Source organism: Phaseolus vulgaris, chromosome 1, assembly GCF_051622355.1.
Source record: "Phaseolus vulgaris cultivar YP4 chromosome 1, ASM5162235v1, whole genome shotgun sequence".
NCBI classification, from domain to species: domain Eukaryota; kingdom Viridiplantae; phylum Streptophyta; class Magnoliopsida; order Fabales; family Fabaceae; genus Phaseolus; species Phaseolus vulgaris.
This window is the reverse complement of record NC_143498.1, coordinates 12180439-12192168: the sequence shown is the minus strand read 5'-3', so window position 1 is coordinate 12192168 and position 11730 is coordinate 12180439. Positions and strand designations below refer to the sequence as shown.

The 11730-nt window shown below is 31.8% G+C and overlaps 1 protein-coding gene and 1 pseudogene across 2 annotated transcripts; both read left to right on the top strand.

The window, feature by feature from the left end:
* Positions 1 to 2926: 2926 nt before the first annotated feature.
* Positions 2927 to 11353, top strand: LOC137813560 (LEAF RUST 10 DISEASE-RESISTANCE LOCUS RECEPTOR-LIKE PROTEIN KINASE-like 2.1). Of its 2 annotated transcripts, none has more exons than XM_068615891.2 (4): positions 2927 to 3821; positions 6357 to 6389; positions 7197 to 7220; positions 11193 to 11353. In XM_068615891.2, the coding sequence occupies exons 1-4, from the start codon at positions 2927 to 2929 to the stop codon at positions 11228 to 11230; spliced, it is 990 nt and encodes a 329-aa protein (XP_068471992.1). In that variant the 3' UTR covers positions 11231 to 11353. The 2 variants fall into 2 exon arrangements, with proteins under 2 accessions (XP_068471992.1, XP_068471991.1); XM_068615890.2 differs by lacking the exon at positions 11193 to 11353 and adding an exon at positions 7363 to 8441.
* On the top strand, positions 9755 to 10699 carry LOC150029518 (uncharacterized; annotated as a pseudogene).
* Positions 11354 to 11730: the final 377 nt, after the last annotated feature.

The window sequence follows — 11730 nt, the reverse complement described above, 5'->3', positions numbered from 1 at the left end:
TTAGAAAGAAATAAATTATTATTTGATCAAGGGAAGTTCTAAAAAATTGTCAAAGAAAGTCCACTCAAGCTTTAAGATGCAACAAAAGATCAACAACAAACTATGCTTCCAATACTCAAGTTCTTGGTTGGTTTATGGTTTCTTTATGGCTTGTATTGATTTCGGCTAGCCGTAGCTATGTTGGGGAAGGATTGTTAGTTGACTTAGAAAGGTTCTTAAATGGATCAAAGTAAGTTTTTATTAGGTTCTTGGGAAAATCTTTGAGAAATAAGTCTCAAAAAATCTGTGAAAACTAATGGAAAGGTAGGTTAAGGTTGTTGGTCGCCTTTCTTTGTGAAAAATAGGTAAGAAACACATTGAAGTGTTGAATTTTGTTTTAAATTTTTTGAAAACTTTTCACAAATTTTTATGTTAATGCAAAAGTCCAACATCCCAAAATTTTAATTAAATGTTAAAAATAACTAAGTATAAAACATAGTCATACTTTGTTTGTAAGACAAGTTGTATGAAAACAACATATCATTTACGATACAAGTGTTTTGTTTGACATATGATACAACATTATGTTGTATTGTATTATGATAAGTTACATATATAAGAACAAATGAAACAATATTAAACATTAGATGGTACACATAGACTAAGTTAACCTCATACTTCAATAAATATCTATACACTTATTCTATGATTACAATATTTGTTTCTCAAATAGATATGTTCAAGATTAAATATAAAAAAAATATCGAAGATCTCTTGGGATGTGACCTGAAGTTATTTTCCTCATCAACCTCCTGACACAAAAAAGTCTTTCATCTTTGACCTAGTTATCTGCCTACGGTATGCACTTTTACCATGAAATGGTGCAAAAGGCTATGCTACATAGGGAGATAAACATTGTCAGTTATCAAGGACATTGTGAAAAAGAAAAAAGAAGCTCAAATCAAATATGTATTAAATGCAACAATCACATTAAGGCTTGTCAGACGCAAAGTGGATAGGAATAAAAGTTGGAGCTCCTCAATGGTTATAACAAATAAGACTACATTATTCTATAGCTTATTTAAAAGTTTTTCTTCAAGAAGAAGAAAAGAGAGGATATGCCATGCCAAATCATTGTTTAAATTAAGAGTACTCTTCTAAGTCAACAGAGTTTACGTTACACCATACCAAAATGTTGATAAAATGATAGAGCAAACCTCACAACTTTATAGAAGGACCCTCAAGCTTAAAGTAGGAACACTGCTACAATATTATGATCTAGAAAAATTTCATGAAAAGCACTAAGAGTGTTTATCCAACTACCTAGGAGAGAGAGCTTATCCATTGTATACCTCGAAAGGTGTTACCCATCCTAGAAAGTAAGATGATTTGCAAAGCTTAAATTGTGTATTCGTTAAATTTGTGAGACACTATCATTCTCCAATAATTAGATAAGATGATCAGACGATCATCCAAGCATACAATCATTGTATGTTAGCTAGAAGTGGCTAGAGGAAAAATAATACTAAGTTGAGCCAAAAGTGGCTTGCGAAAGAAAACTCCTTGACAGAGCCAACTAGGAGTGGTTGCGACCCAAAATAATTCTCGGTTAGCCAAGAGTGGCTAGGTGTAAAGAATACTCATTAAGTCAAGAGTGACTTGAGGAAAGAATACTTGGTAAGCCAGAAGTGACGTGATCAAGAGATTATCCAGAAGTAGCTACGAGCCCAAAGAACACTCTAGTGTACTTCTCAACATTCGTTTTCATGGTTGAACTTGACTTGTTGGTCAAAAACTAGATGTAATCTGTGTTATGACAGACAAACCATATAATTTTTTTGTGAGTATTCTCCTTATCTTTTTTACTTTGCATACTATTATCATCTGCATTAACCAAAGAAGGAGACTCTTTGTGATAATACAAATCTAAGTTATTTATCAAAGCATGTTTAAAAAAAAAGTTTTTGTATTTCTTTCCGTATAAGTTGGTCATATGCAAGAACTATATATGACTTGATTAATTGTCAAAGTAAACAAGAAAATATGTTAATCAAGTGATTCAGTTGATTTTCAAAAACTACGTTTGATCTGACTGTTTAGATTAAAAGAGTTGAGAATAAAATAAGGTATTATGCTTTCGAGTAAGCCGCTATGGTGAAATTGGTAGACACGGTGCTCTTAGGAAGTTCATTTGGTCATATTTGTTGGAATAATTGATACATCTTGTCTATTCCATCAAACAAAACTTGTTGAAAATTATTTTATGAAAATATACCTCTTTTCAACCTTTCAAGTTAGATCAAGCGTGCATCAATTGCTATTTTTTAAACACAAGAATTACAATATAACCATTGGTAAAAATCGCTGATAGAATATAATAGACGAATGATTAAGAGAAAAATTAGCTCCTGGCATCCAACATGATACACCATATGAAAGAGTTATAGTTTGAAAAAATTCATTTGAATATCGTCAATTAAATTATATTTGCAAAGAGTTTCTCAAATTTAATTAAATTACAATTCAATCCTCCTTCTTACAAGCTTCCTTTTTTATGGTACACTAATCAATTTTTTTAATAGACTTCAAATTTGTTTTTACTTTCTAAATTTATTTTTATATATTCTTCAAAATTACAATATAATTAATAACTTCATCGATTTAAAATGTATAAGTGAATTAAACTTGTAAAAATTAACATGATTCGTAACCATATAAAATCCGACAAAAATGAATCCTAATCTCCTAACAGTGGGGTGAACTAATTCCCAACACATTTTCGTATAGTAATTTGGAAATTAGTTATGGTATAATGGTGTGGGAAAGAGTAAAACTAAAGTATGAACAAGGAGAAAAGTGGATGAAGGGAGGGGCAGTTGTTAATTCAAAATGCGAGGCAATAAATGGAGTAGGAAGGGAGAACATGTTTTCATAATATTTTGAAAGCATGGAAAAAGAAGGCTGGAATAGCTGCTCTTGCTCTGCGCACACCCTGCTGTCAATAGTTGCTACAATCATTCTCCTATTTCAACCAGATTACTGCATCGCCAAGCGACACCCACCATGTCCTCCTTCCTCATGCGCCCAAATTCACAACATATCTTACCCCTTTCGCCTCAAAGGAGACCCAAGTCACTGCGGCGACAAAAGGTATGAATTAGATTGCGTTAACAACGCCACACTCTTAACCGTGTTCTCGGCAAAATTCCATGTACGAGATATCGACTACAAGCGATACAAAATCGTTGTTACTGACCCAGGTCAAGACGAGTACGCTAATTGCTCCTTCATCCCTCGCAATTTCTTAACGAATCGCAATTTCACGACAGCAATTGGCCCTGATGATTTCGGATCACAGCCGTTCACTTATGAGCCCTGGGAAATTATCAGAATAGGGTACTTCAACTGCGTGAATCCTGTGAGTGACGATCCACGATATGTTAAGGTGGACATGAGTCGATGTAGCAGCGGAGGGCACGTGTACGCTGTATTGGAACCAGACTTCTATGAGTTTAGTGTGAACGACATCGAGGTTGGGTGCTATCTGATGGTGGCTACGGTTTGGACACCGAAGCAGAATGTTACCTACCATAAGTGTGATGGGAAGGACACGTGCGATCTAAGGGAGATTACGTTTCTTGAGCGGATACCGAAGTTGAATAGTAGCTACGATGAGATCCGTGGCTTAATAAGTGAGGGAATTCAGTTGTCGTGGTTGCCTATTATTTGCGAGGATCGATGTGGAAGGGGGACCGACTGTAAGGTGATCAATGAATCCAAGGGAGAAGTTGAGTGTGAGAAGCATTACTGTCATTACGCCTACCACACCACCCATAAATGCGGTATTATCCACTTTCTCTATCCTTTTATTCCTTATTATTATTATTACATTTTATGATCTTTTTAAGTTTAAAATACATATTATATTTTATACTATTTTTTAATTATTAATTCAAGATTTTTTTTATTCAATTCTAAAATAACTCTTATAGAAAAGTAACTAATTTATCATTTTTCATTTATTGTTGAGCTTTACACAATTGATGGATAGGGATGACTTAATTTATCTCGTATTGGTCTAGAAATGTGAATTGAGTTAGTCCGTTTCAGGTAGAAAATGTGGTTGATTTTATTGACTCATTTCATATGTGAACTAGTACAGACTTGTAGGCAGTTGTATAAGAAATATTCTGAAATTAATAAAAATAAATTTTGAATAATTTTTTTATTAAGTTAATTTTTTCCTATTTAGATGAATTATGAAAATGTTCTTACAATATTATTTTCACTACATAGGCATTATCAAATGATCCTATTTTCAATGAAATATGAATTTTAATTGTACTAATAAATTGATTAATAAAATGTTTCATTAAATATATACACTTTTTTAAGGTAATACATGTAGACATATTATTACTATTTTAATTTAAAAAATAATATAAAATAATATATATATATATTATATTTAAATTTTATTATAAAAGAGATTAAGGTCTAACTATTGCGTATAACATTTGATGAATATTGAAATCTAAATAATTTATGCATTTCATAAAGATAAAAATACTATTAAATATTTCATGAAGGTGTTATGAATTATAGATTGATGGTAGTGCACTTCTATACTTTTCTTCTTACACCTCATACTTCAAAAAATACTCAAATTATCCTTTGACTTTTTATTTGATGTTTTTCCTTTAATTTTGGAATGTGAAAAGACTTATCAGGTTATAGAATCTAGAAGTTAAAACTTTTGTTTCAAATTTACAATATTCTAGATTGCACAATATATAGAATTTAAAAAATATAAGACTACAAGAAAATATTCTGGGGTGGAAAAAGAAATTTCTAAAGTTTTTAAAATATATTGGTTATGTGGATCAGTCTCCTTTGCCTCGCACTTGGCCCGTGCGTAACTGGATCAACCCTCCCTATTTTGTCATTCCCATTGATGAATGTGTTCCTTTTTTATTTTTATTATTTTGTCTATTTATTTTTCTCTCTTGGGCTCACCAATAGTCATGGTGGGCTTTTTTAACTTATTTTTCTGGTTTATTTCTTCCTGCACTTTCATAATTACACTTCCATAACTTCTTGTGACACTCCATATTTTTTAAAATACCAGAGATATAGGTGATCTGAAAATTTCGGAGATTATATAATCTAGAAGGTATTTTCAAATTGAAAATATCATTTGAATTCTATAATCCAAAATGACTTTTTTTAAAAAAAAAACATTTTGAATTTTGAAATTTAAAAAATATTTTTGGATTATATAATTTTTGTAAAGTATTTATGGTTTAGGGTTTAAGATTTGGACCTGAAAATATTTTCTGAATTTTGTAATATAGATTGTATAATACTTTCTACAATCCGAAATATATAAATAAAAAAAATTAAATTATAAAATTCAGAATATTATTTTAAGAACAAAATAGTCTTTTATGGGTTGTCAGACGAAAATATGGAAGTGCAACCTTGAGAATTTTAATTCTATAATTTAAAAATTATTGTATTTAGTTGGTTTAAATATATTTGGTTCTTGGAAATATTTGTAAATATTTTAGCTAGCCCTTTCATTTTTGCATCGTTAAATGATTTCTGAAATATTTTTGAATTTTCTATTCCATTTTTGGAATTTTTTTTTATCATATGCCTTTTTAAATGATGACTCGCTTCAATTAACGAAGTCAGTACAACAGTACAAAAGGAAAAATAAACACTAAGAACCAAGAATTAAGAAAAAGATTATTAAAGATAAAGAGAAATAATATACCAATATTATAGAAATAAAAAATATTTTGTACCACCTTTTAGTAATTTTTAATTTTAAGTTATAAATTTAAGAATATCCATATAGAAAATTTTAAAATTATAATGAATATAACTTTTAAGCTATCTAATATAAAATATAATAAACTTATTAAAACTGTTTATTGTATTAACAATTACATTAGTTTTTCTAAATATGAATGACTAAAATTACTTTTTTATTAATTCAACTAATTCACTTTTTTATTATTTCAACAAATTAACTTCTTCTTTGGCGGTGGTAAGGCGATGAACTCGTGGTAACGAAAAATAGTTTATCCACAGCAGAAGTGGTGGTTGTGAGGTAAATGTGATAATGGCATGACATCAGAATTTAGAGGACAGTGGTTCATATCAGAATAATAATGATACTCACAGCAATAAAAACCTTTGGGCATAACTATAGTAACCTTTCTGCTATGTTAATAAATTAAAACCAAAATCATGAACATCATTAAATACTGTCATGTGAATTTTCTCACAATTGTGATTTTTACGTACTTATACAAATAAGAGGTTAATTGTGATTTTCATATTATTTCTGTTGTTTTCCTGTGTTTCAGAACAATGGCAACAGATTTTGGGCTATATTCGAGGTAAGTAATTATTTCTGTTTATTTTTTATTTAAGTTTTAAATATATCATACATTAGAGTATCTTTAGTTAAGTTTTTATTAAAAAAATTATTTGACTAATCAATTTCTTTGAATTGAGTATTTGATATTACTTTCAACCACATTATGTAATTGTTATTTTTCTCATCTCATCTTTAACTTTATCTCTAATGTCCTCAAACTTATTACTTAACTCATTACTTTCTTCTACAAAAACGAGTTGAAGAAGATTAATTAGAGAGAAAATAACAAACTGATAGAAGAGTTATAGATAGAAAACAAAAGTAAAACTCACTTATATTAATTTCTTTAAAAGATGATATTTATATTATGGATAAATTAATTTTAATTTGCAGAATTATATTTTATGTTTTTACTCTTAATTTCTTAATAATGAAAAAATTACTTAAACATACCCTGTATTTCAAACCTTTTTACCAACTGTTGCAGCAAAAAGCATGCCATAATATTGAAGTCATACAATTTAAAAATGTTGTCGGTTTTGACATTTATGTTTTTTTTATTAGCAATATTTTGGATACAGATCTAATAAGCTGTAATCAATTGGGGGTATTTGTTTACTTATGGTACTTAGTGATTATTTGATAGTGGTTATGATAAGAAACATTTTGTAACTTGTATTTGATAGAATTACCATTATAGTTCTTCTGCTTATCTTTCTCAACTCAAGTCAAATAGTCAGCTCTTTCGTTTTATAAAGTTATTTTTAAATTACGTGTGTCATGCCTTGGATTGACGCGATATTTTATTTTTGTTTTTGTTTTTCAGCTTATCTGAGAGGCGTTATGTATGGTAAGATCCTTCTCCGTGATTCCTAAAAAATGAATTCACATCATATAACAAATTCCATTAGTTTTTATGTTTTTAACCAAAGTTATGAATCAGACCCAAGCATATGTTGTTACTTCTTACTCATAGGACGATATCTTTGTAGGATTAGGTAGCAGAATAACATTCAGCACGAAACAATTGGACAGGCCAGTTGGACTGCAATATTTTGATGGAGGAATATTCATAGGACGAAACGTTATATCAATATTTTTGGCTGCCAGATGTCTGTTTGGAGTTGTACTTATTCTTGTGTTATTGATCTACAAATGGCGACGAAGACATTTCTCAATATATGAAAATATTGAAAATTTCTTGCTAGATAGCCATCTAAATCCCATTAGGTATGAATATAGAGAAATAAAAAAAATGACTCGAGGTTTCAAAGTGAAATTGGGTCAAGGAGGCTTTGGTACAGTATATAAAGGAAAACTTCGAAGTGGATTAGATGTAGCAGTAAAGATGTTGAACAAATCCAATGATAATGGACAAGATTTCATGAATGAAGTAGCTACCATTGGAAGAATACATCATGTAAATGTGGTACATCTTTGGAATGCTTTTAATGGAAATGGCAAGCAGGAGGAGGAACTCAAATCCTCAAGTAGAGCATTCAAGTCAACATTACTTTCCTTTTTGGATTTATGACCAATTTCAAGAAGAAAAAAAGATTGAGATAAGAGATGCTTCAGAAGAGGACAATATTCTAGTGAAAAGGATGTTATTGGTAGCACTTTGGTGTATTCAGTTAAATCCAAGCGATCGTCCTTCAATGAACAAGGTCATAGAGATGCTTGAAGGGATGATTGAAAGTCTTGAATTGCCTCCAAAGCCTTCATTCTACAAAAATGAAACATATAAACCTGATGATATTAGCCCAGACTTCACTAAGTCCACTGATAGTGAGTTTGTGAAAACATGAAATTGGATTCACCAAAGAGTATGGACAAGGGCATAAGTAATACTACTTAAATTAAGTGTAATGTTAATGGACTAATGGATTAATCTTATAGGTTGGTATTAGATAAATTGATATGGTATTAGTTATTCATTAGTGTTGACAATTATGAGTTTTAAAGGCTTTCATGTGGTAATAAGTGTGGGAAGAGAAATCTCACGTTAAGGGAATTCTACTTTGGTACTTACTATATTTGTTATAAAAGTAATACATTTTTTTTTTTAAGATATACCAAAATCACTTCATTTTATTTTTTATTGTTTTAGTGTTTGATAGAAAAATTAAGATAGAAAAAATAGTGTCTCTTTCCTAAGGTTCTTTTAATAATTGTTTTTCCTATTTCTAAGAGAGAGTGTTATTCTTTTCTTATTGGATTTACTGGTAGAAAAGTGCTCTTCTACGTCTATGATAACTTAATAAGGACCCAAGTTAAAATGAGTGGTGAAAATTTTGAAATTCTAGAAACTACTTTTTCGTTAGTTAAGCTTGGATCTAACTTAAAACTAGATATTTACTTTGATTGCATTGATAGCCCAACATAATTATCTAGTTTTACCTCAGATTTAGACTTAGCGACAAAAAAAGTTCATTAAGAACTCTTTCTTTTTCATTTTTCGTTTTGCACCTGAACTATTCTTCGTTTTCCTTCCTTTCATTGATGTTGTAGCTTCCTCACTAAAAGTGCCTTGTCCTCATTGTGGTTGCATCATCGTGTCGTTGCCACCATTGTTGTTATCATTTGTGGTTATTTAAAGTTCCTCCATTAATCATTGTTGTTGTTGCAACCAAGCTTGAGGGTTTTTCATTTGCGATTTCGCTCCTACCTTTCAGTCACAGGTTGTTTGCCCTTCGTCTTTGTGTGTGTAGGTTATACCCGACGTAGCCATTGAAATATTTTTTTTTTCTTTGTGAGCATTAGTATGGTGATTTTAAAATGGAGTTTTAATTGTATGAAATTATTCTTTTTTGTATGTTTGTGTAATTGTTGGTTTTTATATATTTTACTAATTTTTGTAAAATAAATATTGTATTGAGAGACACATTGGGTGAATGTTATAAAATAAATTATGATGACATGATAGAAGTTGAGGATGATCCAATATCTCAGCTTCTTACCATATTACCCAAGTTGTGGAGGAAACCGTTGCAACTACACTGGGACAACAAAGTATTTGGCATCGATAGTGTTATTGTCCCTTTGTACATGTTCTTACTAGACGCATTGGAGGTTGTTGGGAGAACCTCCATGTTAAACATTTTAGTGATACATATTATTAGATATTATAGATATTGTTAGATATTTCATATTTATGTAATGGGCTTAGCCTATATGTTTATTTTCCTATATAAACATAACCCTATGTGTTCAATATACACAAGGGATTTACCCTATTCTTTCTTTTCCTTTAATATGGTATCTAGAGCATAAGGTTAGGGTTCACTTTTTATTGGTGAACCTACTGTTACCGCCTCGCCGGATCCGCCATAATTGTTGCCTCACCGGAGCCGTCGTCAGACCCTCGCCGGACCCGTCGTTGAAATCTCGTCGGAATCGTCGTTGTCGGAATCGCTGCCATAATCGTTGTTGGGGTCTTCATCTTTGCTTTTGCCGCCAATTGACCGGTGGCTGGATTTATCTTTATCCTATATGGTTTCTTCCGCTTTTGCTGCCACTGTGGCTTCTTCTACTGCCGCTGCCACTGTGACTCCTTCCACTGTCATTATGTTAGATCCGTCAATTTATATTAATTATGTCAATGTTCATCTCTCCATTGACAAATTGGATGGAACCAATTATAACATTTGGGCCTCATATATTAAATAATGGCTTAAGAGTCAAGGTTATGTTGATCATCTTATCCATCCTAATGTTGTTGAAAATGGGGTTTCCCGTTGGTTGAAAATTGATGCTCAAGCATGTATTGTTATCAAATCTACTATTCATTCATCTTTAAAACAATTTTTTTGTACCTATGATACCTGTGAGACATGTTCAGAAGTTTGGGAACAAGCAAAATTATTATACACCAATGATACTCAACGTCTTTATGGTGTGTGTCAAAATCTCCTCACAATTGTTGCTCTCAAACGTTTTGATGGTACAATGGCAGAATATCTGGGTAAAGTTCATGCTCTTCTTCATGATTTTAATGAGTTATTACCTCCTTCCCCCACTCCTTCTCAAAAACTAGAACAAAGATCCAAGTTCTTCATGTTATTGGGTTTACATGGGCTTCCTGATGATTATTCTCATGTTCGTGATCAAATTTTGGGATCTCCTATCGTGCCCAATTTTACTTCCACTTGTTCTACCCTTCTGCGTGTGTCAGGAAAAACCCACCACTGAATTAACGTCTCATGTATATGACTTTTCTGCTTTAGTCTTTCAGCATAATGGTCGTACTCGTCCTCACAAGCCGAGCAAAGGGCGTCACAAGTGTGACCATTGTGGCAAACTTGCCACAAAATTGACAGATGTTATTCCTTACATGGTCGTCCTCCTTTAATCTATGGCGGTTGCTCAAACTGCTCATGTGCAACCTTCTACTATGGGCCACACTTCAATTGATACCCTGGGCTAGCCTGCTATTTTCAATGAATTTCTTAAATGGTATGAGGATCATCAGAACCCTAGTTCCACAGCTTCTGTTGCACATTCAGGTACATCTTTTGTTGGCCTCACTCACTTTACTTTCGTTGGCCCTTGGGTTCCAGATTTAGGTCCTACAGATCACATTACTGGTAATAAATCTTTTTTCTCTTCCCTATCTACTACAGGTTATTTACCTTCAGTTACCATGATCAATGGATATAGGGTACCATCACATGATGTTGGTACTATTAATCTTTTTCCTTCTTTATCTATTGGTAATGTTCTTTATGTCCCTGGGTCTCCATTTAACTTATTATCCATTAGTCGTCTCACTCGTTCCCTTGATTGTGTTATTTCTTTTACCAAAGATTCTATTTCTTTACAGGACCGGAGTTCGGGACAGATGATTGGCACTGGATGTGAGTCTCATGGACTTTATCACCTACAGATCTCTGCACATGTTGGCGTGATTATGGATTCTTCATCTCTCATTCATGCTCGGTTGGGTCATCCTAGTCTTGCCAAGATGCAGCAGCTTGTTCCAAGTTTGTCTAATGTGTCTAGTTTATAATGTGAGTCATGTCAGTTAGGGAAGCACATTCGTAGTTCCTTTCCTAGTAGTGTCTCACAACATGCTTCATATCCTTTTACCTTAGTTCACTCTGACATTTGGGGACGAAGTCGTATTAAGTCTAATTTAGGATTTCAATATTTTGTTACTTTTATTGATGATTATTCAAGATGCACTTGGGTTTTTTTAATGAAAAATCGTTCTGAGTTGTTTTCTATATTTCAAATATTTTATAATGAAATTAAAAATCAATTTGGAATTTCCATTCGAGTTTTGCATAGTGATAATGGACGTGAGTATCTTTCTCATTCTTTTAAAAATTTTGTGGCTTCTCATGGTATTCTTCATCAAA

Bases quoted from the DNA above. Each gene is read 5' to 3' on its own strand.
- LOC137813560 (XM_068615890.2), top strand. From the start codon at position 2,927: ATGGAAAAAGAAGGCTGGAATAGCTGCTCTTGCTCTGCGCACACCCTG. The intron at 3,822-6,356 runs GTATTATCCACT...CCTGTGTTTCAG, and splicing joins CCACACCACCCATAAATGCG to AACAATGGCAACAGATTTTG. The intron at 7,221-7,362 runs GTAAGATCCTTC...ATATCTTTGTAG, and splicing joins TCTGAGAGGCGTTATGTATG to GATTAGGTAGCAGAATAACA.